Source organism: Hypomesus nipponensis, chromosome 27 (assembly GCF_054491055.1).
Source record: "Hypomesus nipponensis isolate SF chromosome 27, ASM5449105v1, whole genome shotgun sequence".
NCBI classification, from domain to species: Eukaryota; Metazoa; Chordata; class Actinopteri; order Osmeriformes; family Osmeridae; genus Hypomesus; species Hypomesus nipponensis.
The window spans coordinates 5,284,983-5,305,107 of NC_140387.1; the positions used below are offsets into that span (position 1 = coordinate 5,284,983).

The 20,125-nt window shown below is 51.5% G+C and overlaps 1 protein-coding gene across 1 annotated transcript; it reads right to left on the bottom strand.

The window, feature by feature from the left end:
- Positions 1–1,858: 1,858 nt before the first annotated feature.
- vcanb (versican b) lies at positions 1,859–19,887 on the bottom strand. The gene is made up of 16 exons (XM_084694269.1): positions 19,710–19,887; positions 18,776–18,850; positions 18,109–18,522; positions 16,639–16,813; positions 16,421–16,548; positions 15,761–16,054; positions 12,138–12,881; positions 9,527–9,705; positions 7,734–8,904; positions 7,521–7,634; positions 7,313–7,426; positions 5,411–5,569; positions 4,750–4,832; positions 3,888–4,032; positions 3,611–3,793; positions 1,859–3,491 (listed from the first exon to the last, which is right to left on the bottom strand). The coding sequence occupies exons 2-16, from the start codon at positions 18,837–18,839 to the stop codon at positions 3,331–3,333; spliced, it is 4,128 nt and encodes a 1,375-aa protein (XP_084550395.1). The 5' UTR covers positions 18,840–18,850; positions 19,710–19,887; the 3' UTR covers positions 1,859–3,330.
- Positions 19,888–20,125: the final 238 nt, after the last annotated feature.

A 20,125-nucleotide genomic window follows, 5' to 3' on the forward strand; every position in this document is an offset into this window, starting at 1 on the left:
CAGTAGGCATGACTGAGCTTTAACTAACAGCATTAAAACAAACACTAAGCCTATTAGCTCAGCAAACAGTATTATCTCCATAAAATGCTATTTTTATACCAATAGTTTCTTAAATTGACAAACCACAGCAGTGATACTTTATGTGTCTGTTCCGTAGTGCTGGGCTGGGAAGCTAGCTATCCACGCTAACATACATTGCATGGCTCAGCTCAGCTCAAGCCTGTAGCACAAGTCTTTACCTAACAGTTTACACATGGACAGAATATAGGGGAATATAGAATATTGCTTCACCCCTACTTCATTGAACCAGAAAAACACCGCGTACATGTCAGAGTCAGCCCGTTTGAAGATGCCATCGATGTTTGAGACTGTAGATACTGCACAGAGTCAAGGGCTAGAGCACATTGATCTGAAAGGAGAGTCCTGGCTGACTCTGAGGCTAAGTCAGCAGCCTCCATCTGGTGAGTTAGCCAGATTTGGCTCCACCGCTGTCTTATCAGACAACTCCAAGACTACCCATGGCACTGTTGTTACAAAAGAACTGCTGGTCGGACACACGCAATAGCTTTATATTGAAACTAGCCTCTGATGTGTTTGTTAGACAGATAGATATTTTCCTTCAGTAGGTTATCGTTGACAGCCAAGCACAGGGGGGAGGGGGGGGGGGGCGTTTTTGAAAATGCTACAACACCACTGGCTTAAGGGTCAGTGTGTCTAATAAACCGTTTTGATTGGCTTGAGTGACATTCAGTCAACATGTGATGTGTGAAAAAGCCATATGTCCCTTTGTTTTGTGTACTACAACACTACTCATGGCATAGTAACTATGTAACAAACGTCTTTGGACCCAAGTCAAAAATGAAAATAAAAAATATGAATACATGTTGATGTTGTTTTTGAATTGTATTCAGGAAAATCCATGTATATGCACGTTCCTGTGTGGTACTGGATGTTTTCCTGGGGGTGTAGAATGGTGTGGTGGGGTTTATAAGGAAAGAAGGCCTCCAGCAATAGGAGGGAGGTGTGTGACTCGGTAAAGCATTCTAATATAGGCCCGGCTGCAGGGGGCTAGGGATCATGGGTTAGGAGAAACTGGCCTTGGGCTGGGAACTAGGAGTGGCTGTGGGCTAGGATTGACTTGCCCTGGGTGAGGAGCTGGGAGGGTGGGGGCCGTGGGCTAGTGAGAGGGTCTAGGGGCCAGGGAGAATGTCATAGCGTGGGTCGTACCAGGTGTTCCTACAGTCCCTACTACTACATCACGGCGAAGATATTTCCAGGGAGGGACATTTACAGTTTTCCTGCCAGGTTTGGGAAACACAGACTAACAGAGGTCCTTTCATGGTCCGGTCGGTCTGTCAGTCGATCTTGTAACTGAAAAATGTTTGTCAAAGTCCAGGATTGTTTTAGGTGCTGGATGACAACATAGGGGTTTTTCAGGTTTGTTCATATTTTCGAGGCTGGTTTCCACAAGGCTATTTTAAGATCCCCACACATACCCTGCCTGTTGCCTGGATACAACACTGCTTTCCTAACGGCTCATTCTTTCATTCATCATGAACACAGGAGATACAATGAACAAGCTTTCCATTGACACATGACAAGTGGAAAGTACAGTAAGCAAAACAAAAAACGAACAAACAAAAGTTCATAAATAATAGGTATTCTATATTATTATACCCTCTTTATGGATTGACAAAACTGCTGTCGATGTCAACATCGGGCGTCCAGTAGTGCCCTCTATCGGGGCGAATGGGAAGAAGGATTTCATTTCAAAGACAAAGTGTTTAGCATCTGTTATAAAGAGAGGGTTAGCTACCTCTATGATGGGCCACTTGAAAGTAATGACCCGAAACAGGAGTAATGTGTTAACATACTGATTTTTATTGCACGAACAGCAGACTGACAGGGAGCCTGGAATGGAAGCAAACACAGGAACAGTGGCAGTTAAACGTAACACACTAAAATAACGATCGAAAAGAAAGCTTGCCATCAACGGATGACATCACTGCACCCGATCCAGAATCCCCATCATCTCCACCATGGGGCAAAACAGACAGATAAAATACAACACAGATACTATGTATGGAGAGGACAGGTCAGCTTGAGAATGACAAAGGAGTGGGGAAAAAAAGTTCAAGTGTTGTTTGGTGGGCAGCGGTGACGCTGGGAATCAGGCCCTCAGGACTACAACAGCTCAAAGAACTGGATTACCTTGGGAAAACAAAGTTTAGGAGCGACTTAGGAGAAGGCTACACAAAGGCAATGCAGTGAGAAGTGAGGAGAAGATGCTGTATCTGCAATATACGACAAGGCAGAAACCTGTAAACAGGAAGGAAGCTGTCACTGTTTGGATCGCTTCAATTCTACTGACTTTCATTCAGAATCACAGTCCATTCATAGCGCTTATGTATGCAATAAATTAAACCAATATAGATTCATATAGACCTTTTATCCATCTTACAAGAGTATTGTTTCCAGACACAATACATACAACATACCTGTTCCCTCTTTCTGTGTATATGCAGAACAAACGACACGTTACGAAGGTTAAATGCAGAAAACCATTAAAGGTTAAATGCAGAAAGGTCCATTTCAGGTTTTCTTGTATAAAATTCGACGCACGGCAGACTAAAATGTAAATGGCTCTTGATAGTTCATTCGGCTTTATCATTCATCTCAGGTAGATAATCTATATGGGCAGCTTTTACCCATGTGGAAATATCAAATAATTTAACCTTATTGCATTCTCTGACTTAAAAACAAAGCTTAATTGATCTATAAAAAAAGTGAACTGGATTCAGGTAATGACGCATTGTTCTCTGTAATAATTGCATAGCGATTGGGCAAACATTTTGGTACTTTGATAATTTAGCTGTCCTTTCTGTGGACTATATACCTTCTGAAGGCTCTAGACTCATTCAGATGTGGTCTGCAGAACTGCAGTGTCTGCTAGTTTCTCTCCGGGCTACTGTAGTCTCACAGTTTTGTCTGGGGGAAGATACGTCATCTGTGTGGGGGGGGGGGGGGGGGGGGGGGACTCCAGCTCAGTAAGATAACAAAAGAAAGTTCTCAAAACACGTCACAACAACACTTCGTGAAGTCATCTGAACGGACTCACTATCGTTCAACGGTTAGCCAAAGATTCGTTCGAACCAATCGAGAGGAATGATTTCAAAGTGTCCTAGCTTGCCAACTCACTGACTGACTGGGCTGAAGGGACACGCAGGTTTGGAGTGACAGCGCAGTCGAGTTATGAGTGTCTCTGGGTCTCGGGCGGAGTGGGAGCCGGGGGGGGGGGGCAGGACTGGCCTCCTCAGAACTGACGGAACATCAGTGGTGACCTCGGTGACCTCCGCCACGCTGGTCGGACCTCCTCTCCCTCTTCTCCTGATTCGGCTCGGGAAACACGTTCTTGCTGTGGAAGTCGTGGTGGTGATGGTGGCTTTGACCGCTGCGGTGCTTGAGAGCGAAAGTCCGGTGAAAAGTGGCAGCTGGAAAAGCGAAGAGATCGAACATTGCGGTTATGACGGGAACCGGGGGGGGGGGGGGGGGGGGGGCGTGAGAGAGATCCGCCGTGACACGTCGAGCACGCCGCGACTGCAGTACTCACGGCTCATGCAGGAGACCTTTGGGCTGTCCCATCGGCCGTCGTCACGGCAGCGGATGGTGGGCACGTGTCTCTGGATGAAGCCATGTTTGCAGTGGTAGCGCACCAGGGAGTTGATCTCATAGCGAGGCTTCATGGAGCCAAACACCCGGGCGTCTCTTACAACCGGGGGCTGGCTGCACGACACTGGGGGCAGGACACACACGCAGGGGTTAGTGTTCGTTTTAATGAGCTGTGTGTGTGTGAGAGTGTGTGTGTGTGTGTGTGTGTGTGTGCATACCTGTGCCCTTCTTGCAGGTGAAGCTGAGGTGATAGTTGCAGGGGACGTCGTTCCATTGGCCTTCCTCGTGCCAGATCATCACCACGCAGTCCTCCCCCGACTGGAAGAAGCTATCTGGCTGGTTAGGCCTCCAGTTTTCATATTGCTACACACACACACACACACACACAGAGATATGTTCACAACAAAACCCATACTGGAGCACAGCCGTTTCATGCAAACTAGAGCCCAGACACATCCAGCACAATCTGAGGCATTTCTCAGTGTATACATGCGGGTTAGAACACAGGACCATGGGGAGGGGGGAGGTAAGGGGGGGAGGGGGGAGGTAAGGGGGGGAGGGGCACCCATCATTCATTAAACAGGACAGTTAGGTCACCTCTCTGCAGTTTCCAGCCATCTTCTGGGATGCTGCACATGGTTCTCTAATAAGCCTGCTAAAGTCATCACATGTGCAGCGGCTGTACAAAGTGACAGAATGGCGCTGAAGGGGATCGACTGAGCAGGGTGTCGTTACTCAGAAAGGCCACACGGTGGAGCTAAAACGAATGCTAATAGGGGGGGACTGGACCTCCCCTGCTGTACAAGAGGAGGGGTTTGGACTCTCTCTCGACTCTATCCGAACAGCTGAATATGGGTGTGTCTTCGTTTTCCGATAACGCCGTCGAAAAACCCCCACTGAGTGTAAAAGTCCACGTATCAAATGTGTCAAATGTCTTGCTGTCCTCTCCAGACAACCCAGCTAACTCATCGTACAGGAAAACACAATCCCCAATTATCTCAGAGTAACAAACAAACCCGTACAAACAAACCCGACAGTCCCACGTCTTTTCCCAAGCGCGTGTCCATTTCTTTCACTCACCGCTGGTCTGCTGTCCGTCCACCTGAAGTCTCTCTCGAACATCTTGTCGTTCAGGCCGATCCACTGATAGTCATGGCCCAGACCTGAGGTACACAGGGGTGCACAGTCAAACTACAGTGGAGACTAAGGGAGACTGCCAGCAAATTGAACAAAGGCCAGGACCACAAATCTGTGAGAGAAAATCCTAGAGGCCTGCTCCAGCTCCTAGCTAAACATGCCAACCACGCCAGCTCTCTCTCTGCTCCACTAAAACAGGCTCAATTAGCAACTACGATCTGCACAGATTATTTTGCGCGCGTGTGCTTACGCACTGTACACGCGCGTGTACGCGAGAGAGTGCGTGCGGGTGCGCGTGTCCGCCTGTTTGTAGCCTGTGTCCGAACGTGTTCGCGTGGGCATTCGCATGTGGGATTAAAGAGCGAGCAATCAGCGAGGGAGCTGCCCAAGGGCATGGCGCGAGTCCACCTTCTCTTAGCGCCATCGCAAAGAGCCACAAAAGAGGACCCCGTTACCCCCAGACTGCACTGAGGAACACGGCACGAGTTTTCCTGCCTGCTCCACTCCAGCCAAGCTGGCAGTGTGGAAGCCAGAAGCTGGTCTCTATTTCCGACGGGTTGACACCTCAAAACCGGAGGGGGCGGTTCTGTGGGCGGGACCTTACGGTTGACATACTGCTGCTCCTCCTGGGACAGGACGCTGACCAGGTGGGCGCCGTGGAGACGACACTCGCGCTCGGCGGCGTCCCAGGTGCGGCGGTGGGTGAAGTACTTGTAGCAGTGGGACTGGAACTTCTGCCAGCCGTACTCACACACCTCGGTGTCTGGGGGAGAGAGAGGGAGAGGGAGAGAGAGATAGGGAAGGGCGAGAGAGACAGAGCGAGAGTCAGGGAGGAGCAGGAAGTGAGCGAGAGAGAGGGACATATGAGGGAGGCAGAGAGGAAAAAAAAGAGTATGAACACCCTCTCCACTTTCCTCGTGAGCAGAGCCATAGACCAGGGGCACAGAGCGATTACAGCACTTCTGTTGTCCGTGCAATAATACCACTCATCAGACTTGACGATGTATGGCCGGAGGAAGGTCGGGGGGGCTAGGACAGCGACAGAGAGAGGCACAGCTGGGGAAGAAAGGTCTCTCGCTGACTGAATGAGCTCAGTAACCCAGCTCACAGTTGGACTTCATTAGTCTGATTGGAAACCATCACAAGTTACCCTTGTCTATAGTCCAAACAAACACGCACACATGCACACTGGCGTCCCCCCCCCCCCCCCCCCCCCACACACACACACACTTGGGCATACACACTGGTGCACGAACGCACAGAGCATCGACAACACACCCACTGAATCAGTGAATAGGGGATAAAGTACAATACCAAAACAGTGTAGCTTTGTAATCAGCCGACTCATTCGATTTGGGGCAACAAAGACCAGTCTGTATCAGCCTGTCTGCAGTCACGTCTGGCTCAATGAATGCGCCTTGCAGCTTCCTCCATCCAGACCTTAGGGATTACCCATCATCAACCTTAAATACCTGCAGAGACCTACAAGATGGTCTCACGCTAACCTGGAGGGTCAGACCAGGTGTGGTCGAGCGTGTGGCAGGGAAAGTTGTGCGGTTAGGGTTAAGAAATCGTGAGGGGTTACAGCACGGTGATAAAAGGGGTTACGGCAGGGTGATAAAAGTAAATGAGTAGGGTCAACTGGACACGTGATTCAGAGTGACAACAATAAATGGACGTCGAAAGACAGCTCGGTTTCCGCGATGAAAGAAGACTGATTTGGTTCACTGACAGTCGTTAGCGGAGCCCTCTTTGATTCACTGCAACTCCAGCTGCAAAACATTGTTCGACTAAGTATCGGGCAACTTCTCTCCCTCTCTCTCTCCCTCTCCCTCTCTCTCTCTCTCTCTCTCTCTCTCTCTCTCTCTCTCTCTCTCTCTCTCTCTCTCTCTCTCTCTCTCTCTCTCTCCCCCTCTCTCTCTCTCTCTCTCTCTCCCTCTCTCTCTCTCTCCCTCTCTCTCTCTCCCCCCCCTCTCTCTCTCTCTCTCTCTCCCTCTCTCTCTCTCTCTCTCTCTCTCCCCCCCCTCTCTCTCTACCTCTCTCTCTCCTCTGGCAGAGCAGCAGGAGAGAGCAGCTGTGGGTCTGTCTCTTCTCTGTGTCTGAGAAGGGCTGTGCTGCAAACTGTCTGCACAGTACATGAGAACAGTGTGTCATGTGACATGGGATGCGTGCACGTGTGCGCTCGTGTGCACACACGGGGAAGTGTGCATTTTGCGTCGGGACGACTTGCTGAGTAATAACAGCGGTGCTGGACGTGGAGTCATCGAAAGTCAGGCAACGCCCTGCACTAGGGGATATCCAAGAAGCAAAGACATGACTCACACGTGTGTGTGTGTGTGTGTGTGTGTGTGTGTGTGTGTGTGATTCAAACCCCTGGGAAACTGTGAAAGTGGTTTCTCTAAGCCCAGTAGTGGAGTCTGCAGACTTGATAAAACGATGCTGTTCTTTGTCCCAAGGCAGGTCGACTGGAGCTGTGTGTGTGTGTGTGTGTGTGTGAGGACCTCACCTTGCTCACAGAGCTGTCCCGTATAGCTGGGCAGACATACACAGGTGAAGGAGTTCAGCCCATCCGTACAGGTCGCTCCGTTACGACACGGGTTCGACTCGCACTCATCGATTTCTGGGGGGAAAACGGAAGAGGGGAAATCTGTTGTTCTGAAGTTTACAGAGATTGTCAATTGACTCTGTGTGTGTGTGTGTGTGTGTGTGTGTACCTGTGTCACAGTACTGCCCAGAGTACCCGGGGGCACAAACACATATGCTGGAAGGCCCTTGCTGATAGCAAGACGCTCCGTTTTGACACACATTTACGGTGCATCGGATTAAATCTGAAAGCAACACAGGTCATCAGTCTTCATTATTTTCACCATCATCACCATCACCACCACCAAAACGACTCCCAGCCTCCCCGAATCCAGTGTACACACCTGCGATATTGATCGTTTGGGCTTCGATCGCGTCGTCTGTCCGTGGCTCCGCTGTGGACTGGGGGCCTGCGGGGGGGCCGGCCTCGGGAAGGAGGGCTCCCCTGACTCGGTCGTAATCCACAAAGGGCTCCTCCGACAGGGGCGTGGCCGAGGGGTCAGGGGTCAAGGCCCACTGGGGAACGGGACGCGTGCGTGGCGCTTGGCTGGGCGTGGTCCGGTCCACGTGGCTCGTGGTCGACGAGGAGGCGTGTGTCGCTTCGCCGGAGTGATAAGTCGGGGGTGTGGTTGAGTGTGTGGCCTGGGGGGGAGGGTGGGGCTTGCCCTGGGTGGTGGGGTGTCTGGGGGGGGTGTAGTGATCTCGAGCGGGGTGTGTGGGATCTTCGACGGCTGGTGTCGCAGTGACAGTGTCCTTTCTCGCAGGGGTCTGGTCACTTGGAGAGACCCTCGAACCAGCCTCTAACCCCAGCTCCACAGCCGGACCCACCAGGGGAGTCTCAGCGGAGCCCACGGGGCGGTGAGGTTGCTGGGGGTGGCGGGTGGCGTGAGAGGGGGTCCAAGAGCTGGTGAGCCTGGGTACCTCCGGAGGGTACGCCTCCTGCGCTGAACCCTCCTCCTCCGCCGACGAAGACCCCTCGAGGTCTCCCGCCTCCGTGCGGGCGTGCGCGTCCTCGCCGAGCGCGTCGTCCTCGCGAACCGGGGAGCGCGGGGTGTGTATGGTGAGGTCCGACCCGCCGATCTCTGTCTCGTCCGTTACCACTCCCGATTGGCCGCCCGAGGCTGGGGTGGGCGTGGCTTCGTCCGCCGACCCCTCCTGGGTCACACCCCCTTCGTCGTCGGTGGTTCGGCCCGCCGACCCTTCCGTATCATCAAAAGGGGATGCGCCATGAGACGAGGGGTGGGGGGAGCCGGTGTGCTGGGGCCCGGGGGGAGATACAGGGACTGGGGGTGAGCGGTGGGCCGGGGTGGTGTTTGCTCCGTCCCCGTCCACGGCAGAGGTCGTCGACTCGTCTGGGTGGAGCTCGACGGTTCCATAGTCAAACGGAGTGGGGCTCCGCTCCTCCCCCGCCTCCTCACCCACTCCCCCCAGCGGTGTCTCGACTGGGGTGGCCGTCTCAAACTGGTCTCCCCTCGCCTCCTGCTCCTGGCCTGGGCCCGCCGGCTCCAGGGTCACCTGGGAGGAGGAATGGATGGACTTGATGAAGGAACGAAGGAAAACAATCGAGAAAGGAAAGAAAGAGAGAAAGAAAGAAAGGATTGACGGAAGGAAGGAAGGATAGAAGGAAGGAAGGAAGGAAGGAAGGAAGGAAGGAAGGAAGGAAGGAAGGAAGGAAGGAAGGAAGGAAGGAAGGAAGGAAGGAAGGAAGGAAGGAAGGAAGGAAAAGATGAAAGAAGGAAAAGATAAAGGAAGGAAGAAAGGAAGGAAGGAAAAGATGAAAGAAGGAAAAGATAAAGGAAGGAAGGAAGGAAGGAAGGAAGGAAAAGATGAAGGAAGGAAGCAAGGATGGAAAGAAGGAAGGAAGGAAGGAAGGAAAAGAGGAAGGAAGGAAGGAAGGAAGGAAGGAAGGAAGGAAGGAAGGAAGGAAGGAAAGAACGAAGGAAAAGATGAAAGAAGGAAAAGATAAAGGAAGGAAGGAAGGATGGAAAGAAGGAAGGAAGGAAGGAAAAGAGGAAGGAAGGAAGGAAGGAAGGAAGGAAGGAAAAGAGAAAGGCAGGAAGGAAGGAAAAGAGAAAGACAGGAAGGAAGGCTGTTTAAATCTTCAGGCATGGTGGTAGCACCCGGCTCTGAGTCTGACCTGGTGTTTGCCATTGATGAAGCTGAGTGCGGGCGGCAAGGTGATGGGCGCTGCCAGGATGCCGTCAGCCTCCCCGCTGCCCTGGATGGCCTCGCTGGGCACCACTTGGAACCCTGGAAACTCTGGGATCTGCAAGTCGCCCCCTGGAGGCCGGCCTAGGATATCCAATATGTGATCCACTGGGAAGAACACAACAGGAGGCAAATAAGCTTAGAATTAGCAGACAGTTATAAGGCAGCAGAATACATTCTTGTTTTCTCCACTGAATCTATAATGAAAGCCAGCTTTATATCTGCCTTTCCTAACCCGGGGTGCGTTAACCCGTTCAGGCATCGAGAACAAACATTTCATGTTATGTTACGGAATCCTACAGAAGCCCATTTGTGGGATTAAAATATAGACTGTTTGACAAAGGAGGTCATACTGGAATCTCCTGTAGGTCTATAGGCTTGCCTCTGTGTTGGGTATGGCTTTGTCCCTGCCAAGGGCTGCACTGAAACAATGAAGGTTTGTGTGTCTTCATTAGGACTTTATGGTACACATGGAACCTATATCATGGGAATGTGTGCAAAATGTGAAGTCGATTTGGACATAAGCTCTAAACCTGGGGTACGATGTCTCTCTGGGGATAGATAAAACACACACACACACCGCAAGTTCTGCTCCTGAATGTCTGCGTGCAGAGGTGTGTGTGTGTGTGTAAACGTCCTCGTTTTCACAAAAGCAGCCACTACGTGTCTTTGTCCCTAAACTTGATCCATCCAATCTAATTGAAACGGTACTCTGAAGCAGGAAGATTGAACCATAACAATCAATATTTCTATTCTTCAATTTCCTCACACCGTGTGAGAGCAGTAGGTCAAAGAAAACCACTGAGAAACTGTAATGAAATATGACCTCAGGGACCTAGTATACCTCTGCTCGTTTCATGATAAACATTTTGTTTTAATAGGTGGAAGGGCTGGCAGGTCATGGGGAAGGGGGGGGGGGGCGAGACTCGTGTCAACGGACACATACACACAAATACACACAGACACACACACAGACTCACACGCTGCAGGGATAGTAGTAACGTAGTAACCTGAGCGTTTGGGAAGGGTAAGAAGGTTAAATAAGGGGTGTAAGGAGGTGCTCGTTTGTGGTTTGCACATGGGGGAAGTGTTTGAGCAGCGTGGGGGGGGGGGGGGGCGGTTTGACAAAAACGGACCTTGGAGTATTAGAACGCGAATGGGTGTCAAAGAGTCTGCCATTTGAACTCAGGGCTAACACCGTGGTGTGTGGGTGTCATTGAAACTAACAAACATACATGTCACCTCACCTGCACAAACACATACACACTTACTTCACATTTCCATAAACAGGTTCCCATTCCTAACCCAACAGCTGAGTGGAAGGGCAATTAAGTTCAAGGAGGCCAGAGATCTGTTGACTCCTTGTGTGTGTGTGTGTGTGCGTGTGTGTGTCGGTGTGCATGTGTGTGTGTGCGTGTGTGGGTGTGCATGTGTGCGTGGGTACTACTAAACAAAGGAAACTTCAGCATCCCTTCGGCTCAGAGGGTCCGCCAAAGAGACAGATCTGTATTGAGCCAGCAAGCGCTGAGCTGCCTGTTAGTGTTTAGTGCAACTGAACCTGCTTTCAGAAACCCACTGATGCTTTTGCAATATGCTCCTCTCAGAAAAGTGCCTGTTTGGCCGAGCTGGGGCACTGTAGACACTGAGCACATGACTTCATGCGTTTTCCACATCTGGCTGTGCATGTGTTTGCATGTCAACTAGCTCACTGTTCCTCTAAATAAGAAAGAGCTCAGTGATGATGGGGGCCTGATAATGATAACAATGACATGGATGCTTCATATCAAACGCCACAGACAGGAAGAATAGAATGCACACGAGAGCCTGGGGAACGGAGAGAACGGGGAGTCAGATGGCTGAGCGGTGAGGGAATCGGGCTAGTGATCAGAAGGTTGCCGGATCGATTCCCCGCCATGCCAAATGACGTTGTGTCCTTGGGCAAGGCACTTCAGCCTACTTGCCTCGGGGGGAATGTTCCTGTACTTACTTTAGGTCGCTCTGGATAAGAGCGTCTGCTAAATGACTAAATGTAACCGTGACTGTTTCTGAGGGCCGTTTCTCCAAAACACAACCCAAACAGCACAGCGAAATGAGGTCTGAGAATAAACAGTTCCCACAGATACTACAGGCACAGGAACAGTACAGGAACTACGACAACCTTTCGAGATGTTTAGAGGGCAATAGGAGAATCTCTGGCAGGAAAAAAACGGGCGTGGCCTTCCACACTTTAACATCCAAGATCCTTCGCCAATCGAACCAGAGATGCAGCTGGAAACCTTGATGTCGTATTCACGAGTGGAAATATGGAAATGGGAATATCTAATATGAGGATGAATGTCTTTTTTTGTGGGAGGTCAGACTGGGACACTGCTGTCCAGAAACAGCCGGCTCTAACAGAGGGTTCTGTCTGCGCGTGATGGTCTACAGCAAATACACACAAGCAGACCAGCCCTGCCAGCATCGCACAGAAGCGACAGCATCTGGCAAACGGGTCAAACAGAGAACGAGTCAAACTCAGAGACTCTCGTCCAAACGCTCACCTGAGTGGTTCTTGTCGTGCACGTTGACGATGATCAGCTGGTACGGCGGCTTAGTGGGCGAGGCTGCTCCAGAGGTGGCCACCGATTGGTCCCCAGTGCTTGAGGTGGTCACCGATTGGTCCCCAGCGCTCGAGGTGGCCACCGATTGGTCCACAGCGCTCGGCGGGGTGGTGCCGGGTGGAACCTTTGGCAAGGCCCCAGAATCTGGCCCCTCCTCCTTGTAGACCACAGCAGGCCGCTGGCCTGGCTGGCGAGTGCTGTCAGGTTCAGGGGTGAACTTCCTGACCCCGGCCTGGGGAGTCGCCCCATCCCCCTCCTCCCCCTCGCTGGATCCCTCCCCGCTCCCGCTGCCCTCCCCGCTCCCGCTGCTCTCCCCCCCCCGGCCGGAGCCCCCTTGCTCCCTGTCGGAGGGCTCTCCCCCCTGGGCGATGTCCAGCTGCGAGCGCTGGGAGACGGTGGTGGGCAGTGGGGGAAACTGCAAGGAGAGGATGTCCCCTCGGGGCAGGGACTCTACCAGGCTGGGGTCCTTCTGATCGAAGTCCTCCGCGTTGAAATCGGGGAAGGGAGTGCTCACCGTGGCCGTGGGGGAGTCTGTGGGTGGGGGGAAGTGGGAGCCGACGGCGGTCGTGTGGGGTTGGTGTCGGGGCCTGTCGGTAACGGCGTGGTGAGCTCTCTGTGCTGTGTGCGGTGGGAGAGCCTCCGGGGTTGTGATTGGTCCAGGGGTAGTGATCTCGGGTTCCTTACCTGGAGGAGAGATGGGGGGGGGGAGTGTGGATGCGAGGGGAGGAGAGAAGAGGAATACAGTAAATGTAATTTGAAAGGTGATAAAGCCATCTGCGCTGGAATGCTTTACTGGCGGTCGAATACTTTCAAGAGGGCAGATAGCGCAGAGTACGGTTTGCTAAACATGGTGTTTCATCAGAATGGCGTTAGCTCACTGCAGGCTGTAAATGGAAATCCAACCAGTGTGATTTCTGGAAAGTGAAGTCAGCTGTCTAGAATAAAACCATTTCAGCAGTGGAAGCAGCGTTACCAGTGGTGTCAGAATGACCATATGCAGAACAGGCCTGGACGAGACCACTACAGCCGTATTTATAGACGCCTGAAGAGCTTGGAAACTGGTGCTTTTAGACCAATTCCAAACCACCCATATCATCTCCCTCCCTCCCTCCCTCCCTCCCTCCCTCCCTCCCTCCCTCCCTCCCTCCCTCCCTCCCTCCCTCCCTCCCTCCCTCCCTCCCTCCCTCCCTCCCTCCCTCCCTCCCTCCCTCCCTCCCTCCCTCCCTCCCTCCCTCCCTCCCTCCCTCCCTCCCTCCCTCCCCTCTCTCTGTCTTTCTCACATTAGTCTCAAGATATTTATTTTGGCCGTGACTAGCATCAGAACATATGTTTATCTCTCCCTTTTGCGTGAATCCAGTCCCGCCGTCTGCAGTGCACAGAACACGCACAGAACACATGAACGTTCCGGGCACCTGAAGTTAGAGCCGTTCCAGGTAGCATGTCAGCATCACACTACATGTGTCACCCTCTATAAAAAAAGATCTACCACCTAAGAACAGGAGAGGGGAAGGGGAGGGCAAACACACACACACACACTACATACAATGGGCCTTTGTGAGCGCAAACTGCTGAACTCGTACTTTGTCCCATGAGAATATCCGGTCTGTTGGCACACTATAACTTAACTGACATAACGCTGTATACTCTCAGTTCACTGGCCCCTCTTTCTCACTGAGGTGGGCTGCGGCAGAACGTGCAGAAGGAGAGTCCCTTTCTCTCTCTCTTTCTTTCCTTCTCTCTCTCTCTTTCTTTCCTTCTCTCTCTCTCTCTCTCTCTCTCTCTCTCTCTCTCTCCTCTCCCCCTCCCCCCCCCCCCCCTCCCTCCCTCCCCCTCCCCCTCCCCCTCCCCCTCCCCCTCCCCCTCCCCCCTCCCTCTCTCTCTCTCTCTCTCTCTCTCTCTCTCTCTCTCTCTCTCTCTCTCTCTCTCTCTCTCTCTCTCTCTCTCTCTCTCTCTCTCTCTCTCTCTCTCTCTCTCTCTCGTGTGCTCTGTAGGTACATCCAGAGCTCTCTTGGCTCCGAGCAGAGGCGCTCAGGGGAGTTGCTGGAGCACTTTCACGCTGTAAGGAGACCCTACATACAGCAGGACCCCGGCCAGCTCAGCCCAGCCCAGCCTAGCTCAGCACAGACCAGATGTGATGTCATTTGTTTGGCGAGCCACGGCCATCTGGCTGGGCCGAGGTCTGTCCTTACACTATATGGTCGTGTCACTTCAATTAGATGGCTGTCATTCACTGCTCTGTCCCTATAGCCCCCCCAAAAACACAGCCAGCTCACGGTGTCCAGGCCATAGGGGTGGTTTGCACACGGTCCAAGGATGCAACTGCGTTCTACCCACCTCACTGTAAATCCCCCTGGAAAAACAACACTCTTGGTACATATGTACGGTATACATATTTCCTCCGGATGACGATTAGACTTCTGGCAGATCAACATGCGTACCTCTCTCCAGCCCCCCCCCCCCTCTCTCTTTCTCCCTCTCTCCCATCCTCCCTCTCTCCCTCTGTCGCTGGGCAGGGTCCAGCTGCGATGCATTAGGGACCCTGCCCCGCTTCTCTCTGCTCTGCTATCTGTTTTAGAGGCTGCTTGCTTGAGTTGGGTTTTCCCCTCATAAAAAAAACACACACACACCAGTCCATAAACAAGGCAAGGGGAGCATGTTCCTCCACCGTTTTGGGGGTTTGCTTGTTTTCCCCCGAGCGGGCAAACTCGAACGCATCTCTCAGCGCCCTAGAATCCGCCTGTTTCTAAACCAATCGAGACTTGTGCTTTTCAAAGTTGTTGTGTTCAACCAGCCACAGATAGTGTCTGGGGAGTCCTGGTGACCTGCCAAGTCAACCCGCCTGGTGTTTTTTGACCTGTGTGGGCACTGGCATGGCCCAGCATTGCGGCCACGTTTACTTGACTTTACCTTTGGCTGGTGAGGTTGAAAACTCCAGAGCAGCCCTGGCGAAGAGAGGAGGAGGTCATGGTCTCTCCAGATGTCAGAAACAGAATTCTCGCAGAGCAAACACATTTCCAAGGCAACGTTGCCTCTAAAGCTGTTAGCATGCATGCGCACGTCAGGTCTCATGGGTAGCCTTGATGCTCCTCCCCTGTCTTTTCCCTCTCGCTTTTTTTCTTTTCCTTACAGAGACGCGAGACATGCCCCCCAGACAATCCTCAGCAGGAAGTGAAAACAGGGTCAAAGTTTAAACACACACAAACCATCATTCACGAGTCTGGGGGTGAGGGAAACGCTACACGGTTGACCTTGAGACGGGTCCAACAGGCAGAACATAGCTCAGAGAGAAGAGACAGTGTGTGTGTGTGTGTGTGAATGTGTGGTTGGGATCTGGTGAGGCGGGGCGGGGGGGGGGGGGGGGGGGGGGGGCTCAGGAGAGAAGAGAAATGAGAGCTCGGGAAGAAAAAAAAAGCTGCCCCAGTCCTGTCTAAATCAACCAATCAGGAGCGAAGGAGGGTTCACCCGGGGGGGGGGGGGGGACCCTTTCTTTATGGTTCTGGGCGGTGTGGAGGGGGGGGGGGGGGGGGGCAGCCCACTGCATGTCCGGTGTTATTCAGTCTCACCCTTGAAGCAGAAAGCCCCGTGCAGGTCAGTGGGCTTGGGGAAGCCGGTCTGGTCGGCGTGTTTGTAGAGGGTGCGGACCCCCAGGAGGCCCCCTCCGCACTGGGGCCTGGGGACCGAGACGGGGTAGCGGGCGCTGCCGTCCGACAGCCAGCCGTAGTCACAGCGGTCCAGACCCCCCCTCCAGGCTGCGAACAGCTGGCCGGGGGAGGCCAGCACTGCCCCTTCGCTCACACACACGCGGGTGGCCTGGCGAAAGGTCAGTTTGTAGCGGATGGCAGGGTAGAATACCTCTCCTGTCGAGGGAGCCACACACACATACACAGTAAATTACAGGAAATGACATACGTTTGATGTATAGGAGTCATATGAGAGAGCAGAGCGGTTAGAGCATCGGGCTATTAATCAGAAGGTTGCAGGTTCGATTCCCGTCCGTGCCAATGATGTTGTGTCCCCTAGCAAGGCGTTTCACCCTACTTGCCTCGGGGGGAATGTCCCTGTACTTACTGTTAGTCCCATTGGATAAGTGCGTCTGCTAAATGACTAAAAGTATTGAAAAGGACGCTATATAACAAGGACATACTGAATATACAAACTTATATTCATTTCTTTTGAGGTGGATATGCTATAGCCCCCCCACACAGCAGCCCCTTCAGTCTCACCATGCAGTTTGTCCACATAGCAGTAAACATCGTACATCTCTTTCGGGTCCCGGAGCCCATACGTCCTCACACCAGGTCTGTTGTTCATATCGCCTGAGCAACCAGGACGGGGCTTTGTGATTGGGTATCTGAAAGGCAAAGGGGGGGACAACGAATGAAATCGCCTCCTTCTGACCACACACACACATACAGGTGCGCACACGCACACACACACACACCTGACGGTCTGGTCTGCGAGCCAGCCGGCGTCGCACTGGTCGAGGCCGTCCTCGAAGGCGGCATGCAGCTGCTCTGGTGTTGCGATGGTGGCCCCAGCTAACTGACAAGCGTCCACAGCGCCTTGGAAGTCCAGAGTGTAGCGACTGGTACTGGCCCGGTAGTGGAACACAACGCCTGGAGGGAGAACACAACCAGCCAGTCAGCCAGTTACCCAGTCAGTCAGTCAGTCAGAAAGTCAGTCAGAAAGTCAGTCAGTCATGTTAGTATTTCACTGTAGTTTTATTATTTTTGTTCGCCACACATTAAACTAACTCTACTGTAGTGGGATATGTTCCTGTTTTCCTTTCTTCTTTTTTCAATCGCCATGCCTGGTGGCTGAGATGTGGTTTTCTTTGCACTGTGGCGAGGAAACGTAGACCGTTCCTCGACTCCTCACCACAGAAACACTGTGAAACGACGCACTTCTGATCCTTGATCTTTCTGCGCGCACTACGCGTGTGTCGCTTTGGATAAAAGCGCCTACTAAACGAATAAAACGTGATGTCAGTCCAAATGTAGAGCGCTGACGATTACGATTGCGCAACACCCACGGCAGTTTGAAGTGAAAGGGTGACTAATATCAGTCTGGTTCCTTTTTACGTTAAGAAATGTCCCACTTCCATTTCAGTTACTCGTTGAGTAGGGAAGCTGCAACGGCTAAGCGGTTTGAGTAGGGCAGTTGACACAGGTGAGAGAGGGGGAACACAAAGTATTGAAGTACTTTCCCTGTGATCCAAACCCCTTTTGTCGTCTCGGGGGAACGCATCTGGGCCTGTTGTTTGCCACCAAAAAAAATAAAAAATAGAATATGACCTCTGTCTCAAGCTGGAAGCTTCTGGCAGCTTTAGAGGAGCTGAATGTGCTGTGGAAAGCAAGGCTGTAGGTCACTCATAAGGATGTCTTTGTGAGTGAACAGGCACTGCTGTTCATCCCTAATGTGGAATCTAAGCTACCGGGGGTCTAATGATATTCGTTCAGTCCCACACTGACACTTTCGCCCACCCTCTACATAACGGAAATATGAAATGTTTCAATAGAGATTTGTCTGATGTTCGTTTGATGGATGTGGGCGTCGAAACAGGTACAGGTCTATGTGGTGTTTGCCAGGGGTTAGAGCGGGATCAACGAACAATGAATCAGGACACTGAATGAATCAGCAGGATCAATGAACAATGAATAGGGACATTGAATGACTCAGCAGGTTCACTGAGATTTGATCGTTCGGTTTGGATATGGCCTGATCCTTTTGAATGCTGTCTTGATTGTAGCCATTGAAGAGACTCCAATCAATGAGTCCAATTGAGGCTGCTAGCTCCAAAATAAGTGAGGGAACTACCAGAGGATGAACTGATGGGCATGTTCTCGAGTTTCACCACAAAACCCAGACTGGAACTAATGATAATATGAGTCTGTGTGTGTGTTCCACTTACCGCTGACGTTGAGACTGACTGAAGCCTGGGTGTCCTCTATCCCGTGCGTGACTTCACAGCGGTACATGCCGGCATCGCTAGCCCTTAGGCGGACAACGGTCAGTGAGGCGTCCCCCACTGCCCGTGGGTGGCTGGCGACGGCCACCCTGCCTTGGTACTCCTGGCCCACCTTGACCACTCCTCCCTGGGCTACCAGCACCACTTTCTCCGCCACACCCTCCAGCCGTATCCACTTGATCCGCAGCTGGTCCTCGGGGCTCTGCGTGGGAGAGCTGCGGGGGTGGGGGTGAAGGGTGTGCGTGGGGCTGTCGGAGGTGGTTTGCGTGATCGAGAAGTGGCACGGCAGCACCACCTTGCCAGCCAGAGAGCCGCTAGCCGGTGAGCTCTTTTCCATTGTCATCTTCCAGGTTTGGTCTGGAAAGACAAGGCGAGTTAGCTTGATGAATGAGAGACAGAGACAGAGACAGAGACAGAGACACAGAGAGAGAGAGAGAGAGAGAGAGAGAGAGAGAGAGAGAGAGAGAGAGAGAGAGAGAGAAATAGGAGAAAGAGAAAAAGGAAAATAATTTTTAAAAAGAGAGAAAGAGAGAGTGATAAGGAGGAAAGAGAAAAAAGAAAAGTATAAAAGAAAAAAAGAGAGGGACTGACATTTTAAAGAAATACTCACCGTGCTCAGCGTAGCTCGAGCACAAACACACCAGCCACAGCAGGTGTCTGATTCGTAGTGACATCTCTGCGGTGACTTAAATAAAAAGAAATAAACGAAAAAGCAACGTTTAAGCTGTTACATTCAAACTATCATAAAAAATGCAAACGGTCGAAAACACGAGGTAGGCTATGGATGCCAACCTTTAACAGAGTGAACCGTGCGAGACTGTTGAAGTGTACAGAGCGTAAAGTTGGAAAGACTATACCACTACTCTCACAGTTGAGTCAAGACAATGAACCCTGACTCGAGAGTACAAATCTTAAACCTGTATCAGAAAACAAATAAGTCAATTAGGTCTAATAACTTTCTAATAACGGAAATTTTCGAAGTTTCTTGCCAAGTTGTCAACCAATTTGGTCACGAATTATGCTCTCTCCTCTTTCGCGGACGGGAACACACCACAGATGTTCTGGGCTGATGTGCAGCTGGGAAGCTGCACTACGCTCTCGCATCTCCAGGTCAGATAAGCCTTCGCCTTAAGCTATGACAATAAATCTTATCCACTGATCAGCTGTCAATGGGTGTGACTGAATGATTAGCACATAAAAGAGGCTTCTGGAATGAGGTTCCTCCGCGAACCGTTAAAAGTTATCAGCATGAGAACATTCCTGACCACCCAAACTCTTGCTCATTCCCCGGGATAACAATGCGACATCCATGTCTTTAATTGCAAAAAGATGTCAAACATCCACAGCCACCACAGTACATCCATGTGCATAAGCAGATATAGCGCTGATTCCTTGCATGTTCGAAAATTGTGCAAAAGTTCCGCCCAAAACATAAGCCTATCTTTTAAAAACATCTAATTTACCAATCAAGGGATACAAAAGATAATCAAATAGCCTAAGGCTAGCACTAAAAGATAATATACAACACTTTTTTTAAACAATACCTCTGAAGTTGCGGAATCCAATATCTGACGTGAAGTCTAGAGCGCCAACTGTAAGTTCCAGAGAGATGTCTGTGCCGAGTGGATCTCTCCGCAAACCTCAGGCTGGTCCGAAACGGAATCAGTGAGAACTATCCTCCACTCACCCTCGGCTGCAAGTTCAAACCCACTTTACCACCACTATTATCCCATCTGTAGTGAGAGGAGGGGCGCACATGTGTAACACGCCAAATACCGCCCCAAAAGAGAGAAGAGACTTTCACAATTTCCTTGACTCATGTTTTGACTCAAGTGTAAACGTCAGTGCAGATCGGACATTCATTTAATCACACCTATTATGGTAAAGTATACCATTTTGTTAAAAGGCAGTAGAAACACTATCATTTCAACCATGAACACCTGTATTGCACAATAAATAT